General features: G+C 44.0%; 3 protein-coding genes across 3 annotated transcripts; 2 read left to right on the top strand and 1 right to left on the bottom strand.

Moving 5' to 3' along the window:
- The first annotated feature begins 464 nt into the window (after window positions 1–464).
- On the top strand, window positions 465–4,813 carry LOC132256294 (valine--tRNA ligase). Its single transcript, XM_059752629.1, has 4 exons — window positions 465–792; window positions 901–1,068; window positions 1,130–3,067; window positions 3,191–4,813. Exons 1-4 carry the CDS (start codon window positions 625–627, stop codon window positions 4,043–4,045), a joined length of 3,129 nt encoding a protein of 1,042 aa, XP_059608612.1. The 5' UTR covers window positions 465–624; the 3' UTR covers window positions 4,046–4,813.
- A 67-nt stretch (window positions 4,814–4,880) lies between these two features.
- LOC132256295 (digestive cysteine proteinase 1) lies at window positions 4,881–7,467 on the top strand. Its single transcript, XM_059752630.1, has 3 exons — window positions 4,881–5,033; window positions 5,708–6,482; window positions 6,543–7,467. Exons 1-3 carry the CDS (start codon window positions 4,985–4,987, stop codon window positions 7,375–7,377), a joined length of 1,659 nt encoding a protein of 552 aa, XP_059608613.1. The 5' UTR covers window positions 4,881–4,984; the 3' UTR covers window positions 7,378–7,467.
- LOC132255947 (reversion-inducing cysteine-rich protein with Kazal motifs) lies at window positions 7,454–19,368 on the bottom strand. Its single transcript, XM_059752120.1, has 7 exons — window positions 19,287–19,368; window positions 17,955–18,010; window positions 10,704–10,824; window positions 10,275–10,634; window positions 8,550–10,019; window positions 8,284–8,487; window positions 7,454–8,226 (listed from the first exon to the last, which is right to left on the bottom strand). The coding sequence occupies exons 1-7, from the start codon at window positions 19,366–19,368 to the stop codon at window positions 7,643–7,645; spliced, it is 2,877 nt and encodes a 958-aa protein (XP_059608103.1). The 3' UTR covers window positions 7,454–7,642.
- Window positions 19,369–19,730: the final 362 nt, after the last annotated feature.

Genomic DNA, 19,730 nt, shown 5'->3' with positions numbered 1-19,730 from the left:
CACGTGCTCGTCGGCCGTTGTGCCTTTCAAATTTTCCCTCTCTTTTCGAACACTGCGCTTTTCGATGGTTTTCATGCTCTTTTGGCGCGCGAAACTGACACACAAAGCGCGCGCGTGTGATTGAAAATTTCATAAATTTCACATGTGCATTTTTAGTTATGAGAATTAATATCAAATTTATCGGTAATTATATGTGTATTAAGAAAAGATAATGCGAAATTATAGTCAGACACTGAATATTGATTGCTATAATTGAATTGCTGCCTTCTCATTGCAATATTGCAATCAATTATTAGCACAAAAAAGGGATTACAAAGTTAACACTACTCAAATCATCATTAAATCTGATAAAATCGATAAAATCTCAATTTTTTGCAATAACTAAACCCGAAAGTTTCACTCATCCACAATCTTTCATAGATTTCAATGTATCTGTTTAATTTCGTGAACTCGCGCAGTCCTAAAGGCCAGCAATTGTCGTACTTTCTCTTTCACGCCTCGTGTGAACAATCACTCAGCCTCCGTGGAGGTTTTCAAGAAAATACTCGTGGCAGTTTTGCTAGTCGCGCAAGTACTTTGTGAGTGTGCTTGAGAGCCGTCCAGGAGCCCCATTGTGAGTCGAACATGAGTGCCCAGGCGGAGAATGCCGCGTGCCAGGAGGGCGAGGAGCCCCAGGTGAAGTCGGCCAAGCAGCTGGAGAAGGAGGCCAAGAAGGCGGCCAAGCTGCAGAAGCTGCAGCAGAAGATGGACAAGAAGAGCACCGCTCCGGCACCGGCCAAGGAGAAGCCCGAGGTGAGTGCTATAGTAAAAACCTGTGAGGTTATGTTGACAAGAGATTTGCAATTGCATCATAGCCGGGAATTATTGCATATTGACTGTGTGCCGTTCATGTTGTTGCAGAAAAAGGCAAAGGAGACGAAGGAGGCGGCTGTGTACGAGGGAAACACAGCGCCAGGGGAGAAGAAGGACTTGTCCGGCAGCTTTCCGGACGCCTACAGTCCGAAGTACGTGGAAGCTGCCTGGTACAGCTGGTGGGAGAAGGAGGGTTTCTTCAAGCCGGAGTATGGAGTGAGTTGATACTGTGGCAAGTGGAGAGATTCCTGGGATTATTTCTGTGGCTTTCTTGCAGAGATCTTCCGTGCTGGAGCCCAATCCGAAGGGTATGTTCTCCATTGTCATCCCACCGCCGAATGTCACCGGCTCGTTGCATTTGGGTCACGCTTTGACCAACGCTATCGAGGATGCGATCACGCGATGGCACCGGATGAAGGGGCGCACGACGCTCTGGGTTCCCGGCTGCGATCACGCCGGCATCGCGACGCAGGTCGTGGTGGAGAAGAAGATGTGGCGCGAGCAGAAGCAGACGCGCCACGACGTGGGCCGTGAGGCGTTTATCGAGAAGATCTGGGAGTGGAGGAACGAGAAGGGCGACCGGATCTACGATCAGCTGCGGCGCCTAGGCTCCTCGCCGGACTGGAGCCGCGTGGCCTTCACGATGGACCCGAAGCTGTGCACGGCGGTCGTGGAGGCGTTCGTGCGCCTGTACGACAGCGGATACATCTACAGAAGCAGCAGATTGGTGAACTGGTCGTGCACCCTGCGATCGGCCATCTCGGACATCGAAGTGGACAAGATTGAGCTGCCCGGAAGGACTTTCCTGTCCATTCCCGGCTACGAGAAGCCCGTGGAGTTTGGTGTTCTCGTGAAGTTTGCCTACAAAGTCGATGGCGAGGACAAGGAGATCATCGTGGCGACGACGAGAATTGAAACCATGCTCGGCGACACGGCCGTTGCGATTCATCCCAAAGATCCCAGATACCAGGACTTGCACGGGAAGTTCGTGAAGCATCCTGTCAGCGGAAAACTCCTGCCGATCGTCTGCGATGACTTCGTAGACATGGAATTCGGCACAGGCGCCGTGAAGATCACTCCTGCGCACGATCCCAATGATTATGAAGTGGGCAAGAGGCACAATCTGCCCTTCGTGACCATCTTCAACGATGATGGAATTGTTATTGGCGACTGCGGCGAATTCACGGGCATGAAGAGGTTCGAGTGCCGCGTGAAGATTCTGGCGAAGCTCAAGGAATTGGGTCTCTATCGCGACACGGAGAATCACCCGATGGTCGTGCCCATGTGCAGTCGCTCCAAGGACATCGTGGAGCCCATGATCAAGCCTCAGTGGTACGTGAAGTGCGACGAGATGGCGGAGAAGGCGAAGGAGGCCGTGCGCTCGGGTGAGCTTAAGATCATCCCTGAGGCGCACACGAAGACCTGGTTCCACTGGATGGACGGCATCAGGGATTGGTGCATCTCCAGGCAGCTGTGGTGGGGCCACAGGATCCCCGCTTATCGTGTGGACTTCATCAAGCGTCCCGCGAATCTGCCCGAGGAGGAGATTTGGATTGTGGGCCGAACAGAGGCGGAGGCAAGGCAACGCGTCCAAGACAAGTACAGCATTCCACAGTCGGACTTCACGCTGCATCAGGACGAGGATGTCCTGGACACGTGGTTCAGCTCAGGACTCTTCCCCTTCTCAGTGTTTGGCTGGCCCAACGAGAACGCCGATTTGGAGGTCTTCTATCCAACATCTCTGCTGGAGACTGGACATGATATCCTGTTCTTCTGGGTCGCCAGGATGGTGTTCTTCGGACAGACGCTCCTGGGCAAGCTGCCCTTCCGCGAAGTCTTCCTGCATCCCATCGTGAGGGACGCGCACGGGCGCAAGATGTCCAAATCCCTCGGCAATGTCATCGATCCCATGGACGTGATCACAGGCATCGCTCTGGAGGATCTGCACAAGCAACTGTACGACTCGAATCTCGACCCGAAGGAGATCGAGAGAGCCATCGCGGGCCAGAAGAGGGACTATCCGAATGGCATTCCCGAGTGCGGCACGGATGCAATGAGATTCGCGCTGTGCTCGTACATGACTCAGGGCAGGGACATCAATCTGGACATCTTGCGCGTGCAGGGATACAGATTCTTCTGCAACAAGCTGTGGAACGCCGCGAGATTCGCCCTCACTTACCTCAATCAGGGCGTTTTCTCGCCCATTGAGCAACTGGTAAGTGGAATTCATGCAGTTTTCATTGACTCAGTGAGGAAATATAGGGAGGAATGGGGCATTTTTGAACGCTTTGAAGTATTTTTTGACTGATTGATACTTCTTGTGTTCTTCATTGCACAGACTGGCGAGGAAGGCAATATGGATTTGTGGATTCTCTCGCGACTGGCCACAACAATTGAGGCGTGCAACAACAGCTTTGAGTCGTACGAATTCGCCGCTGCCACGAATTCCTGCTACAGCTTTTGGCTCTACGAACTCTGTGACATCTATCTGGAGAGTGTGAAGCCCGTGTTCGCGTCGGGCAGCGAGAAGGCGAAGGACAGCGCGCGCAGGACGCTGTACACGTGTCTGGAGTACGGCTTGAAGCTGATCTCGCCGTTCATGCCGTTCATCTCTGAGGAGCTGTTCCAGCGTCTGCCGCGCGCCGACACGACAGTGCCCAGCATCTGCGTGTCGCCGTATCCGGAGGTGCGGGAGTGTCCATGGAAGAGTGACACGATCGAGAGAGAGTTTGACTTGGTCAACAAGGCGGCGAAGATCATCAGATCGGCGCGCAGTGACTACAACTTGCCGAACAAGACCAAGACGGAGATTTTCGTGGTGTGCTCGGAGGAGGGCGTGCAGGAGGTGCTGCGGAAGTTCTCTGACGATCTCTGCACGCTGGCGTACTGCGCCAAGGCTGTGTTCGGAGAGGATCCACCTGCGGGCTGTGCTATTCTCACGATCACGGCTCAGTGTGAAGTGCATTTGCTGCTCAAGGGACTGATCGAGGTGGAGAAGGAGATTGCGAAAATGGAGAAGAAGCGCGAGCAACTGATGTCAACTGTCAGCAAATTGAGTCAATTGATCTCTTCGGCTGACTACCAGACGAAAGTGCCTGAGGAAGTGCGAGCCAGCAATGCGGAGAAGTTGACGCAGTCGGAAATTGAAATTAAGCGAATTGTGGCGGCGATTGAGACGCTGAAGCTCATGTAAAACAGCTCATCTGTGAGAGTTTAAATACCTCTTTAGGTTGTTACGAATTGTGTTATGCACCATTTCTTCATACAATTTACACACAGCGCAACTCAAAAAAAAAATAGCACGAAGATGACCATAAATCCCTAAGTGGGGAATCAATCAACAGAACGCTGACCTCGTCAACTTGACTTGCAAAACAATTTCTCGATAAACAGTTTAAAGAAATGTGTGTGGAAGTCAAAGGTTATCAGTATTTTTTGTTCTCCTTTCAATTCTACATAGTTCTTCGCCTCTCACTTGAAGTTTTTCTCTGGGCCTTTCTGCGCTGTTTAAATTGCATGCTTGGGTCAGGTAGAGATTTAGGGCCTCTTTTCAGCTCCTCTCCCGAGAGATTATTATCCACTTGAGACGAAGATGTGCGCGAGGGACACAAGAGGCCCTGCAGAGAGTTTTAATGATTAGTGAGTACAGGGTTATTCGTTAGAGCATTGCTTCTACTATCCTAGCGATATTTTCTTATCATTAGTAATTTATAAAAGTAATTTCGTATACATATAATTGTAATGAAATGTCCAACTATTCAATTCTTATACAGAAAACTTGGTTTAGGGTATTTATAAAATGATTCTTCGTTACCAGCAAAAGTTGCTAAGCATTTAACAGAGGACAATAGAAGATGGGCATGAGCATATTATCACACATTTCCTATAAAATAGCCAAATCAACCAATTAGACACAGATATTGTACTTTATCAGCTGATCAGCTCCAAATAAATGCGATTGCAGCGAAATCTCGTTGTCTCCTTGTCCTGCTCTCCCGTACTTTACTCGCAGACAAAACATCGACGAAAGCTGGAGATTCTTTGTTCATCTCTCAAATCGTGAGTCCATTCAGTATCAGCGGACGCTTCAGCGGGAAAACATCTTTAATCTGGTTGCGTTGCTCGTGCTGTGATGTTCAAAATACTTCTGCTTGCTTTAGTGATAGTGATGCTCGATGGAGGTAAATATTGAAGGAAAAGTAACGAACACGAATCATTAGTTCAAATTCCATATGTATTTCGAATTACTGAAAATCAGAGTAGGTAATTAATGCGATAATTGGCATTAGGGAGAAGCAGGGCGGTTGTGAACAGAAACAAAGTGTTCTGAGTGCTTTGTGCTTGAAATCTCAATTGCTTGCTAATGGAATAAGAGCGTTTGTGACAAGGAGTTGTTGTATTACAACTGATGCTGTTATTTAAACCAATTTTCACATAAATTTAATCGTATGTAAATTCAATTTTCATATCGTTTATTTGCTAATTCACGTGTTGAGAAACAAACTCAAGTGCTTAGTATGAGTCTCAGTGTTCGGATTATATCCAAAACTGGGTTAAAAATCTAGCGAAAGTGAAGCTTTCTATAGATTTTATAGTCTTATAATTTATGGGAATCAAACAAAGACACTAATAAAGATATTCTGACAATGAAATATGTTAGAAATGGCTAAAAATTTGACATTCACATACGATCCTCTATTGGCAATTATCATACAAGTAAAGAACTTGATGATTTATCTTAGTTCCAAACATTACAAATATATTTTGCATTAAATTTCAGTCGTCTCTAGTCAAGCACTCTAGGCTAGAGCAGATAGAGCTGGAAACTCACAACATTATTCGCTTTCTCTTGCAGCTCACGGGACAAAGCCTCCGAAATGGGAGAAGGTGCACACGGTGAAGGGCACATTGTACATCCCCTACGCCGAGATCAGCGAACCCTTCTACGCCTGGTACGATGAGAACAGCGGCCGATCCCGAATCGACTACTACGGAGGAATGGTGAAGACATACCAGTTGACTCGAAGTGGGGATTTCGGGGAGTCCTTGAAGGTCGCGCCTGTGACGACAGATGACACACTGAATCATGTCACTTGTCTGCAAGTGAATGGCACGGAGGACAACAAGATTGAGGTGCAGAGCGTGCTGCCCAACGCCAAGGACTTCAGTCTCGTGGGCACTGAGGAGATTGTAGGACTGCGCTGCGATAAGTTCTATTTGGAAGAGGTTGTGGGCCAGAAGAAGAACACCTACACGTTGTGGGTGAGGTACAAGAAGTCTCCCAAGTATCCAGCGGCCAGAATGCCTATTCCGGTGAGATACGAGATGCGAGGCTTCAACACTTTGCTGGGCTCTCACTACGATCACTACTATCTGGATTACGATTACTACAGCCACGAGGACATTCCGGACGAGATCTTCGAAGTGGACTTCGATGAGCCATGCACGGGATTCCCAGGACCAGGTTCAGGTCACTATGCCACATTCAATCCTATGAAGGAGTTCGTTCATCCCAGAGCAACGGAGCACGTTGAGGATGAGTTTAGGCGGTTCGCGGGGAAGCATGGCAAGAAGTTCGACACTGATGTTGAGCACGAGTACAGAACCAACGTGTTCAGGCACAATCTAAGGTTAGAAAAGGACATTGATAAGGCAATTGAATGCAGGTCTAAAGTAACGTTGTATTTCAGATATATCCATTCTATGAATAGAGCCAAGCTAGGCTATACTCTGGGTGTTAATCACTTGGCTGATCGCACAGCGGACGAGTTGAAAGCCCTGAGAGGCTTCAAACCCTCCAAGGTTGAAGGCGGAAATGGCGGCAAGGCTTTTCCTTATGACTACGAGAAGGTGGTTGAGTCTATTCCTGAGCAGTATGACTGGAGACTCTACGGAGCAGTTACTCCAGTCAAGGATCAATCTGTGTGCGGCTCGTGCTGGTCATTTGGAACTATTGGTGCCATCGAGGGAGCGTTTTTCTTGAAGAATGGCGGGAACTTGGTGAGGCTGTCGCAACAGGCTCTCATTGACTGCTCTTGGGGATATGGAAACAACGGGTGTGACGGAGGCGAGGACTTCAGGGTCTATCAATGGATGATGAAGCATGGCGGAGTGCCGACAGAAGAAGAGTACGGCGGATATTTGGGTCAAGATGGCTACTGCCATATTGATAATGTGACACTCGTCGCTCCCATTACTGGCTTCGTCAACGTCACTACGAACAACGTTAACGCCTTTAAGGTTGCTCTGTTCAAGCACGGCCCACTCTCGGTGGCCATTGATGCTTCTAGGAAGACATTCAGTTTCTACTCGCACGGCATTTACTACGACAAGGAGTGCAAGAACGACGTTGATGGCCTGGATCACGCGGTCTTGGCTGTTGGCTATGGCGTCATCAACGGAGAGCAGTACTGGTTGGTGAAGAACTCCTGGTCCAACTACTGGGGCAACGATGGCTATATCCTCATGTCAGCTCGAGATAACAATTGCGGAGTCATGACATCTCCAACCTACGTCACAATGTAGAGAGACTTCTAAATCCTCTAAATCAGTCGACTTCTGTAAACTCTCTTATCTTGTTCAAGATTGAAAATAAATAGAGAAATGTCTTAATTATTTTATTTTGTTATCCTTAGCAGTAATAATTTATTCTTTGGTCACTAAACCAAACTTACATCGACTTATCACAGATCAGATCATGTATATTTAACTCATTTGTCTTCAACTCAAAGTATTTGGCACTGTGAATTCACGTTTTTCTTGTTGGAGAATTAGGATCAACTATAGCACTTCAAGCGAAGTTGCGATAAATCACAAGAATCGCGGTGAACTGTAACAAGTACACACAGGATCGCGCTGAGCCACTGTGAGAGCTTCCTGAAGTGTCCGGCTGCGCCATGTTGGCCACTGTAAGGGCGCTCAATCCCAGATCAGAGGTCACTTTGTGACTCTGCGCCGCTATTAAGGTGGTGATCTTCTCAGCTTCATGGTGGCAAGCCTCTATTTGCACTTGCGTTGGCTTCCGCGAAGCATATTGAACTGTCACGAAGAGATCAGTTTCGATCGTCAAGAAGCCACTTAGACGACACTGCGAAGTCTTGATGAGACGTTGTAGCGCTTCGAGGATAGACTTCAAGGTCAGGAATTGAGTATTGCGACCCTTGAGAGCGTACAAAGCACGGTCAATCTGTTTCCTGGAGTACACGATTCTCAACGATCCCGAACAGACGGGACAACAAGCTCCCGGCGGATAGATCGGCTGGCAGTGGTCGGAAGGAAGTGACGCACATTTGGCTGAGGAACATCGAGGGCCGAGAACGGAGGTTAAGAGACCGATTTCCCGACAGGAACCGAAGTAATCCACTAAAGAGAAGTCTGTAAAGCGAAGTATATGTTAGATGCTAGGTTTGTTAAAGATGTTTTGTGTATTACCACTCCATGCTTCGCATTCACTTTGATAAGTTTGGCCGTTGATCCCACAAACTTGTCCAAATGAAGAGTCTCGGCAGTTGTCTAAGCAAGGTCCAACGTAGGCTAGATCAGCGTCAGCTTCTAGCAAATGGCAGAATGAAGGATGGGTTCTACCAATCTTGTCACACACCGGATTTCCAGGTTGACAAGGTTGTGTTATGTTAACTGAAAAAATTAAGAAGACAGTTTTAAACTAAGGAAGTCTAGGTATAATTTCTAAACCTTACCGCATTGAAACATAGGACATGGTTTGTGCATGGTTGATAAGCACACTTGGTGATTCTGCACACAAACTGTCCCGGGAGGACATGAGGAAGCGTCACAGAAGTTTCTGCTTGAGCAGGCACCGTACTCAATGTCGGTGTCCTGAAGTCCTGCACACTTTGCCACACAGGCTGAAGGATACACTTTCCCGTTCCTGCCGCAAACTGGTACAAAATGCGGAGGACAATTGCATGGAAGACTAGTATAGGAATCATCCGAGATGCCAGGAATTCTGCATTGCTTCTTCGTGCACGTGATTTCGCCAGCAAAGCAACTGCAGATGTTGCATTCAACGTAGAACCAGGAAGAGTGCTCAATCTGTCTGCCAGCGAGGTTGCAGGAGTCATAGGAGACGCAAGGCAGTGGCTGGCAGTTTTCTATGCGTCCTGAAGATCCACAGTAGCAGATCTTCAAGCATCCTTTCTGTGTGGATGACACGGGAATTCTGACGTATGTGTCCACGGGAACCATGTAGGAAGAGGTCTCGCCCAAAGGACAAGCAGTAATGCAAGAGTAGTGGTTGTTGATGGTTCTGTCCACTAAGCAAACTTGAGAACTATTGCAGGGATTTCCTTTGCATGGAGCTGTGACTTGATGAGTGTCTCTGTAGGGAAAATCGCTGGGTTCCAGGAAGGGCTTCAGCGAGATACAAGGAGTCGTCAAGTCGTTAACAGAGAGCTTCGAACAAAGCGATCCGGCTGAATGACTGCTCGACTGTAGCTTTGTCCAATCCATACACTGCGTCAGCAATTCGTAGCAATCCTCCTTACAAATCTGATTGCCATGAGTCGTCGATGAGCAAGGCTTGATCTGAAGCGTACAAGCAACCGCATGCCAAACTTCTGGAGAGCAACGCGATAAGTTTCTTATGGGGAGATTGAAGCCAGGAAGTGGAATAAAACCCTTCTCCTGCCACATCAGCAAATCCGATCGAGCCGCCACGTCTGCTTGTGTAGTGCAACTGCGGAATAGCTCAGTAGGTCGGCCATTGAAGTTGCTGCAAAACGAGAGAGCGTCGCAACCCAGCTCGCACGGCTCATCCACATCGTCCAGGCATTGTCGGAGTTGGAGTTCATTGATTTGGGTGAGGCAGTCCTGCTCGAAATCATCTCGCGTCACAGACCAGTCGCTGGAGAAAGTCAGTTGGCACAGACGGCGACACTTGGGCGCAACGGCTTTCTGGCAGCAGTGCAATTTCGCCGAGTCCATTCCTATTTGATTGATCCTAGACACGTCATTAGTGGAACTCGCAGGAGCTCCTTGACGTCCGCTAGACAGGAAGCACTGCCACATCGGATCGTAGGGCAAAGGAGGACCGCAACCACCGCTCTCCAGAGCATCGATGGCCTCTTGTGTGGTTTCACTTGTGGCCAAAGCGTTCTGACAAGTGGTTCGGCACTTTGAGCTCTGAGTCAGATCGCAACAAGGCATATCTGGAAGAAATAAACACTTATGAGACCTCCTACATCATCTCTTAAATATCAATTGGAGTGTGACATCTCACTAATTTGCCCCGAAGAACAAAAAGACACCGACATCGAGCATGATTCTTAGCCAAGCCCATTCGATTAGGTATTTAAACAAATTTATTAAACTTCTCCGCCCAATGTTGGATTATCATGTTTCTACGAAAGTCTTCACCGAAAATACACGGCAAGAATTTTAATATAGCTCAAAAGACAACTCACAACTCTTCAAATTCGTCGTCGGCGTGTAATCGATCAGGTTCCGAAGGCACTGCAAGACCCTTTGATCTCCTGCTTCGCAGGTCTTCTTCACTTTCTGCCTCTGCTCTTTAGTGGGCGTGAAGCGCGTCCTGAAAGTGTCCCTACAGGCCTGCATGCACTCAGCTGTGTGGGACTGATTGCAGCAAGAGTCCCCTGCTTCCTGGCGATCCAGGCAGCTGAAGAGGCTCTGCTCGTCACTCTGGCGACAACCTATCATGAGATCCTGCAGTGAAGAAGCCGTGGCGCAAGAGATTTGGCAGCGTTCAGACAAACCTAGAGAGCAACAAGGCCTTCCTGACCACTGAGAGCCCCTTGAAATGGCTGATAATTAAGAAAGAGAAGTTTCGTGCAATTGTATCACAAGTTGAACTTATATTCATTCGAACCTACCTTGCAGAGTGTGGTTCATGCACGTCCAAAACTCCGTGAGTGATGGTGAGCAGTACCGCTTGATGTCAGACAACTTGGAATCCTTCACATTTATGTCCACCGCCAAGTGCACGAGCGACAGCTGATGAGGAGTAATTTGTATCAATTAATTATTGCAAATATTATTACGTGAACCAATCGATCAGGTCCAGCGTCACAGGGCAATAGTGCGCGGTGTAATTGATAGAATATGACAAAAGGATTAGCATTAATCAGAGGAGAGAAACTATTTCGATATTCACTAATAGTTGGTCTATACTTCATATTTTCATGAGAATGACTAATGACACAATCACTTGAATTAATGGTGATGGACATTTCGGGGAGAATTGAGAGATGTGAGCGTCGGAAACAGGTCTTCGGATAAAGTCTCTCTGGATATATTTTCCAATTAATAACCATCAAGCGCGCGATCAAAATATTTGGAGAGGCTGAAGTGAGTTCGGGACATAAATCTGTTCTTGTGTCATGTTCTCATATTTATTCAAATGATCAACTTTAAATGGGAGAACTTTTTCATTGGGAGATGCCAATTTTATGGGTCGTTAATATATGAATTTGAATAAATATCTCGCGTGTTAATTAGATTTAGAGATGAATATATACAATTTGGGAACGCATGGAATTTGTGACGATCGATTTTCTTCGCCAGTCTTTTAAGATGTATACAAAGTGCATCGCATAATTGGCGATTGGCATTAAATGCCTGCCAATGGTGCTGATTTATGTGTGGAAAAGGTGATTCCAGAGGCTCACAATAGATATAATTACGCACTTTGGAATTACGTGAAAAGTTAGTGCCTGAAATGTCTCAATGATTAAGCGGTGAGCATCACAAGACGATGCGTTGTAAACATTATTGAAATTAACCACGCCTCCTCGTGAAATTCCATCTGTTTTCACGCGACTTTCGCGCTATTCGGAAAAAAGAAGTTTAAAGTCATTTAAACAACACTTAAGACATGCGGATTTTATGTGGGTACGACAATTTTGGCACACGGTGAGAATGATGAAAAGGAAAAGAGGGGCACGAGAGGCCCGAGAGCCAGAGATTATAAATCAAAGTCTGTGAAGTGAAAATAAATACAGGGATTCTCGGCTTCTTTTCAATTCTTTTAGTCATGACGAAGAAAGAACATTTACACGGTGGATGGAAATGTCTCAATAAATCATGCCCCAGTGATAAACGATCACGTTTTCGGGTGCTCAGCATTATGAATTCACCTCAGCACGTGAAGATCCACCTGCGATCCAGACTCTCTGATCTTCCACGGATTTCAGATGACCTGCCATCATTCTGCATTCGGAGAGTGTCACACTTTCAGTACGCCTTCGCCTTTGCAGCAGAAGGTGGCATTTTGATTGGGAGGAAGTGGCTAAAAGTCTGTCGCACTGAATGCGATCGAATTGTTGCGAAGAAATCTCCATTGAAAGTGAACTCAATGGTGGGCGGCATTGTTTAACGAGATCAATTTAGGGTTCTTGTGACTTTATGGGCTTGAATAAATTGAGGTGAAGAGATTAGACAGAAAATTTTGAAACATGAGTAAGAGTTCATAGAAAAAAAACTGTAAGTAAATGTGAAAGTTTAGCTTGATTACTTTGGTTTATTTGATACTTTTGGTTATTCATCATTGTTTATGTATTTCTTTGAATTGTGACTTGTCTTTATCACACTCCAAAAGCCAAACGTGATTACATTTTGAACTCGGAGCAAAGAAATAAGTTGATAATTTCTTATAAGCTTCATTTTATTTCAAAATAATAAATTGTGAGAACAAGACTTAGGATGTTTGGACCATTTTTCCTCCAAATTTGCTCAGTTATCATTCGCCATTTGACTAGATTGCGTGTTTTTGGAGCTCAAGATGGAACGATTTCTCAATATTCTCTTGGGTTTTATTTACTTAGTAATTTTGCTCTTATCAGTGGCAAAAGGACAAGAAGTTTGTGATGAAAACATTGAAATTCCTCCAGAAGTGATTTATCATTCCGGTTTAAATCCTGAGCCTATCTTCTTGGAAAGCCAATCTAGCATTAAATTATCGTGCAAACATACATTGGACAAATTGACGAACTTCACTTGGTTCACGCCTCGAGGAATCTTCTCAAATACCATGGATAAGGCTTCCGATGGAATCCACGTGCAACTACTAACGAAAGAGGATCACTTTGAATTGTCACTGAGCATTAAGGAGTTCTCATCAGTTCACAGTGGAATTTATTCTTGCATAATGAGCAGGAGTGCTAATTACATGACACATAAGATCTTTAGTCTTAACATGACAATTCCTGTGAATTTGAAATTAAGCTCTGGAGAGAGAGCAACTTTGAACTGCGATCCAGATTATTCAACCAATAAGGTTTGGTTTAAGGACGGATTAATGATATCACGACGAAGAAATCCAGATCGGAAAGTGTTTTTCATAAGCAATCAGTTAATTATTAAAAACTTAGAAGTGAGTGATTCTGGGCTTTATTCTTGCCGTGCGAACACAGAAAATGGAAACTTCTTGAGGAATTTATATAGTTTAACAGTTGTCGATGAACTAGGTTTTCATGGAACAAGCATACCTCAAAATGCTCCAAATACATCATCAGTTATTAAGAGATTGGTAGATGATCAAACTGACAATCCGAAGGAAGGCGGAAGATACTATTTAGGTTGTTCTTGTAAAAATTGCTGGCCTTTAACGTCTTACGTCTGGATAACACCGTATGGTAATTTTTCACATGAATCGGATGGATTGCCTAACAATTTCCACCTGAGGAAAGATGTTATGGAATACACAACTGATTATAACATGAAAGCGAACGAATTCACGCTGGATATAATCATAACAGGAATAAGGAAAGAGAACGAAGGAACTTATATTTGCTATTTGGAAAATGTCTTGGGCAGTGATATTAAAGAAATCTCTTTGAAATTAGACGATTTTCCAGTCGATTTGACGAAAGCTGTGGCTTTTGAAGGTTACAAAATTGAACTGGGATGCTTTGGAGAAAATATAGATATGACGAAAAAGCCTTTGGCATTTTGGAATGATCATTACTTTCAGGATCACAGACATTCTACTACTTCCTTTGGCACGTATAGAATATTCCCAGTTTCGAAGAGAGATTCAAAACTCTATTCTTGTAGCATACAAAATAATATCATGCTGCTGGATTTACAAGTGTTCACTTTGAAAGAAGAAGAAGCAACAGTGCCAAAAACATTTCTCACAGAAGGAGAATATTTGACTATATTTTGTGGCAATTCCAGAAATACAGACAATTCTTGGACTCACAATTCTAAGCCAATTGCAGTAACAACACCCAACTTGACTATTAGTGGAGATTTCAACAGTAGCGGACTCTATCAATGTTCTTACATAAATGAATTCGGACTGAAGCAAATATCAGAAGAAATTATACTAGTTGAACCTGAAGGTGCGCCCATATTATCGGCATCACTCGAAAAAGATGTTCTTCTGAATGCCTTTATTGATAATAATGAGGAAAATCACTCAATAATCTCAGTGAAGCGAGATTTGTTGATGTGTTCGGATTTTATTACAATCGTCTGCAAGTGCGTCGGAAGTTGCTTTCCTGTTGTCAGCAAATCTTGGACTTTTCCACAAACTTGCTCATCTGTCGACGTTAAGGAACAATTCCAGATTGACAAAGAGATTGAAGATGTTTTAATTTACACCTTAACTATACCAGTTGCAAACTATTGTGCAGGAACTTTTAGTTTCGAACTAGAGAACTCGAAAGGAAGAAGCGTGCACATGTTTGAGGTAGAACTCGACCTTCCGGAATACGAGGATGATCAACCGAACGTTTGCTGTCTAAATAAATTGGCAGAAAAGTATTCAAAAGATCGATATATTCTTCTCAGAGAGAACAAGTGTGGTGGTTGGTGATTGATCTTGGAACAATGTAACTTTGTGAATTAAATACAGAACTTATGCAGTAAAAATATTCTTATTATTCCCCGCCCATTCAAATGCTCTGCCCACAATGTAATGAAATCTGTTACTTTTTCACTTTCTCGCCAGCCGAAATTAAAAATTTTGAATGCATTGCAAAAGAATTGGTAAAAAGTATATTGAACGCAAAGAGCATTCTTTCTCGAGGTGTGTTTTAAACTTTAAGACGGGATTAGCTGTGTGTGACTCAAGGCAAAGTGAGGAGAGCTCAAAGAGCAGTCAGAATTTATGCACACAATCCGTAACAAGGTATTAAATGAAATATTGCCTGTCATTGTCTCTCTTGTCAAGTTGAGATCCTCTCATTTGACCACGAATGATTAATTTCTGCAGACTGGAGAGTCGCAGTGCTTCAGACAGTTTATCGAGAGAGTTTTTCACACGTGCGGATTTTGTGTTATAAAATGCAGCTTTATTTATTTTTCCATGAGAATGCTGATCTTACTACGGGAAAGCGTGAAGTCCTTTGATCTCCTTTGAAGCATCGCTCGGAATGCTTTATGCCGCGACCCAAAAATAAAACCATTTCCACTGCGTCTAGATGAAATTGAAGGCATTTCCCACTAAATCCACTAATACGAGACTTCCGTTGACAGACGAATTTTTCTTCCTCAACTCTCACCGTGCGATCGCGACTATTTCTGGGATCACAACCTCTAAGTACATTCAGTCATCAAACAAACTCCTCTTATTGCTTATTTTCACCCATCGCGGAGCCAGATGATGGCACAAGTGCCCCAAAATGACAGAAATGCTCACTTCGCGGAAGCTTTCCTCTGCGTTCAACCATGTGCGCAGCAATTGCGCATCCAATGACTTGGGAATAATGAGAAATCTTGCGCAAATAATATTTCAATTTACAATTCAATTATTGAACTTGTTCTGCCAATCATTTGTTTTGCATATTACAGAAAAAAAATTATTCATTTTTGGCGGCTCCAAAAATGTTGAATAGCAATGTTAAGCAATCAGTGGCGTAGTATTTATTGTCCTTTGGAGAGATATTACAAAATAAAACTTGAACGGAAAATTCGATCGGGATATTTTGAAAAAATCATGAAAACTTTGAAGGTATGTTTAATTCATTCCTTGGGTATTTTTTAGCCTTAATCAAATTGACGGATTGATTAGGACAAGAAAATCTTATTTGTTTATCAAACTTTTAGTAGGTTAGTGAAATCCCGGAAATTGCAGACAATTGAAGCTTAGTATGTTTGAAAGGCTCACAAAAACAGTTCTGCAAATTCAATTATCATTCTTGACACCGATTCTAAAGCAGCCGATTAGGCTGATTCGCCCAAATCGGTGCGCGTCTTCCCAAAGCGAAAGAGAGTGTTTTTTATGTCAATATCTGCCAAATGAATATACAATTCAGCGAGGGAGTGTCGCCATATATGAAATTTAAATGAAATCTCATAGACGTGAATGGAATTTTCGTGACACCTTTTTTTCCAGTGCCCTCGAGCACTTGAGTTGTCCGTGAAGAGGAAACACGAGAAGTCGCGCTGTGCGGACAGTTTTTTCTTCTCCCCATTGTGGAAATGCTGAGAAATTATGAAAGAAATCATTTCTGCGTGATTAAAGTGACACGGAGGGAATGTAGGTGGTCTGAGTGGTAGGAATGTGAGGCAAGAAGAACAGGATGCGCATCAGATAAGTAATAAAGATAGTAGGATTTTTTGTGTGTGTGTCAAGTGGTAGGAATATTCTTCGGACATTTATTATTCATTCACTGTTACGCATGGATATGTATAAAATATTGACAGTGAATATTTAATGAGCTTTTTATTGTTGCCTTATGCTGGCCGATCATATTAAAATATTCTGACACATACTTCGTGATTTTGTTGTATGAGGAAATAATGGCAATTAGTAGACTTGAAAGATAAATATTTATTTATATTATAAGATGAGAAAAAATCTCTCTTAACTTGGGGAAATGATCGGCGCGCGCGCGAGTATTAGAATATTGTTGTTGACTTTCATGTGAGTGGCGAGACAAGTGAAGTATTATGCCATAATCACTCATTTCGAGGGAGAGACAAATAAATGAAATTGCTTCTTGATGTTTAATACAAAGCACCCGATGAAGCTGCTAATTTATCTCTCTTGTCGCTCGGCGAAAGGTCACACGCGGTCAAAGTATTCTAATATCGATGTTCAGCAGTGTTTTCCGAGACTTTCACATCCCTTCCAAGAAGGAGACGTGCTTCTCTTGTCAAATATCTACACGACATCATCGAGACTCACCGAAATACACTTCTGTGCGATATTTCAGGCACATCGTCGAGCATTCGATATTTATGCAGCCACTGTGAGTCATTTGAAGTGCTTTTTTGCCAACATCTCCTGTCGCTCTCTTCTGTGTCACCTATTTATTTTTCATGCCACTTCAAAGACACGAAAATCGCCTCGAGTTTAGCGCATTGTGTGATTTGTCCTTTTCAATTTTGATCGCTCTGTAATACAAAACGCTTCCCATTGTCAGGCGAACGATGGAGACACGTGAGAGCGTGAATAGTTGGAGGAAGGCAACAGGAGGAAATTGAGGGTGCGTGAGATGGTAATTTAATACTTGACGCAAATATGAATTGATTTCTTGAGATTTCATTTAAACATCCTTTCAGACTTAATAAAACTCACGAGAAGCGAATTGTGCCATTCGTCTTGGCGGAAAGTGCAGTACAAATGAGCTGTCATTCGTATTGGATTTGATTGTGAGTTCGTCTGAAGTGTACAACATGAGATCCTAGACATAATGTGCCATATGCACATTTGGCAGATTTTTTCGCCTTCGCTAAAAAAAGAGGGGAGATATTGTGGGCGGAAGAAGTGGGAAGAAAGTGTGGAATGATTATATAAATTAGAGAATTATTTGATGTTTAGTGTTTAGTTCAAGGGTTTTGTTTCGTGTATAAAACTTGAGTGAGTAGTGTACAAATGCAGTCAAATTATCCTCCCCTTGGCCAACACAGTTCTCTTATCAGAACATCCACAGCTCTCTCGCTGCCAGAGTACATTAGGAGCACGAGAGCGTGGCGAAAGACATCGGGGACAATGCTCCTCAGCCAAAATATCAATACCGAAATATCTCCCTCCGATTATGCTGTGGCTGTTAAATTAAAATTCTTCTGGGAGTCCGTATATCAGGGACCAGCACAATGCATTGGCGTCGTGATGGTGGAAATCACGATCATTTCATGTCTCTAAATACCCCCAATGCGAGCCTCTGACTTACATTCTCGCAAGATGTTCGACAGGATCCATAGACTTCTGTGCAGCACGAATGGGTTTCTGGCGGGAGGAGAGAGAGATGAAAACATAAATTTAGATGGTGTTTTGAATTAATGCAGCAAATAATACAACAAAGCGCATTTAAGCAAAACAGGTAAAGATTTTCTGTCTTGTCGTGGCATTGCATTTCTTTTGCTTTTGTCCCTTCCACGCCGTGAGGATTCGGAGAGGGAGAATTGTTGTTGCATAGTGAAGTACAATTTAATTTACAGCACAGATTATATTCCAACTGAACTTTATGATATGCTGCAAGTTTCGCTGTTGTGCGGAATGAGCGATAGAGTTACTGAAAATATACTGTGCTGTCTTATGTTATTTGATAAGAATTTGCATAGTGAGTCAGAAAACTTTGACCAACTTTCGGAATTTAAATTACAATACTGCAATTCTGATATCATTATGGTAATTGCAGTGTTCTTTTTTACTCAACTTTTCTTCAAAGGGATTTCTGTAAATAAGCCAAAATATTATTGAAAATGAATCATTTACTCTTGAAACACTCTCAATTTCTCGATGCCACAGAATATTCTTCAAAGAGCGTCTTTAGAAAGCAATTTGAGTTTCTTTGAGTCACTCCAACGTGTAAAACTCCCACTTGATGTATACAGAACATTAAAGTTGTCACTTTGAAGTCCAACACACGGTCGAGAGAGATTCTCACGCTGCGCTAAATCACGCAGAACAACAAAATGTCCCTGCGACAGCGCGCTGTGTAGCATCAGGAAAGTTAATCAATTATACGAATGTAATCCCTTAAAGCACACATTTTTAATCCGCAACCAGCTAATTGGACAAGTTTTAGAGAAGCCCCAATTAATGGTGGAGCGGTGCGAGGGTGACTAATTAAATTTCCGCTTCGCAGATGCAATTTGAGAGTGCACTTAATTTTTGCCACCCAGTGAGGAATTTTGCATGTCATTCTGCATTTATGGCGGATCGCGAGTGTCGTGCGTGATTGTATAATAAATGGATGGCAAGTGAAAATAACACTCTAATGGGTGACACTCGAGGAATCCCGAGGAAAGTGACACGCATGATTCCTTATTTCTCCAACATTTGTTCGCGTACGATTTGCGAAATCCACGCGCGCATATGCATAAATTTCGCAGTGCGCGTCAGCCCAAAAATAAATCACAAAGTGGATTCTTATCCTGTACACCATCTTTCACACATAAAATACCATTTATTTCAGTTGTGATCTTTTCCACTTTTCATCGCTGATGCGCACAGAAATAGCCCGAGTTGGAATTTTTGCTTGTGCCGAGGAAAAACTCACCGTTTTGGGCAACAATTTGGCCACTGATTGCATCAATGGCCACGAGAATGGTCACTGTGAGGATCACGCTCAGCCTCAACATATCTGCACAATTAATCCTTGTCGCAGGGTTTAATGAACTCACAACTTAAGTCACATCAAGTGCACTCACAATTATCACTGAAGTCGACGCGACGTCCAATAGATCATCTGGCGGGCTTTGAATATTCAAAAAATTGGTAATAAGAATTATTAATAATTGTCTCAATTGATTTAAATTAGCTTCACTTTACAACGCTCCACTCTTAAGTGGTCCACGAGGCACACATGCTGAGCCAATCGCCGAGGAAGACCGTCAACGTCTCGCCTCGATCGCGGTCTTTGAGCAACTGAGCGATCATCTGGCGAGCGGCGGATCGCGAGCTCGCGGACTGAAAGTGATTTGGACGAGTCAGAAGAAGAGGG

Source organism: Phlebotomus argentipes, unplaced genomic scaffold (genome assembly GCF_947086385.1).
Source record: "Phlebotomus argentipes unplaced genomic scaffold, Phlebotomus argentipes genome assembly contig_5, whole genome shotgun sequence".
Classification (NCBI taxonomy): domain Eukaryota; kingdom Metazoa; phylum Arthropoda; class Insecta; order Diptera; family Psychodidae; genus Phlebotomus; species Phlebotomus argentipes.
The sequence above is the reverse complement of the archived record's forward strand: the minus strand, read 5'-3'. Positions and strand labels throughout refer to the sequence as shown.

Coding starts and splice junctions, on each gene's coding strand:
- LOC132256294 (XM_059752629.1), top strand. CDS start 625: ATGAGTGCCCAGGCGGAGAATGCCGCGTGCCAGGAGGGCGAGGAGCCC. Junction 793..900: donor CGGCCAAGGAGAAGCCCGAG/GTGAGTGCTATA, acceptor ATGTTGTTGCAG/AAAAAGGCAAAGGAGACGAA. Junction 3,068..3,190: donor TCTCGCCCATTGAGCAACTG/GTAAGTGGAATT, acceptor TTCATTGCACAG/ACTGGCGAGGAAGGCAATAT.
- LOC132255947 (XM_059752120.1), bottom strand. CDS start 19,368: ATGTTGAGGCTGAGCGTGATCCTCACAGTGACCATTCTCGTGGCCATT. Junction 10,825..17,954: donor GTCGAACATCTTGCGAGAAT/GTAAGTCAGAGG, acceptor ACTCCTCATCAG/CTGTCGCTCGTGCACTTGGC. Junction 8,488..8,549: donor ATGTCCTATGTTTCAATGCG/GTAAGGTTTAGA, acceptor TAATTTTTTCAG/TTAACATAACACAACCTTGT.
- LOC132256295 (XM_059752630.1), top strand. CDS start 4,985: ATGTTCAAAATACTTCTGCTTGCTTTAGTGATAGTGATGCTCGATGGA. Junction 5,034..5,707: donor GATAGTGATGCTCGATGGAG/GTAAATATTGAA, acceptor TTTCTCTTGCAG/CTCACGGGACAAAGCCTCCG. Junction 6,483..6,542: donor GTGTTCAGGCACAATCTAAG/GTTAGAAAAGGA, acceptor GTTGTATTTCAG/ATATATCCATTCTATGAATA.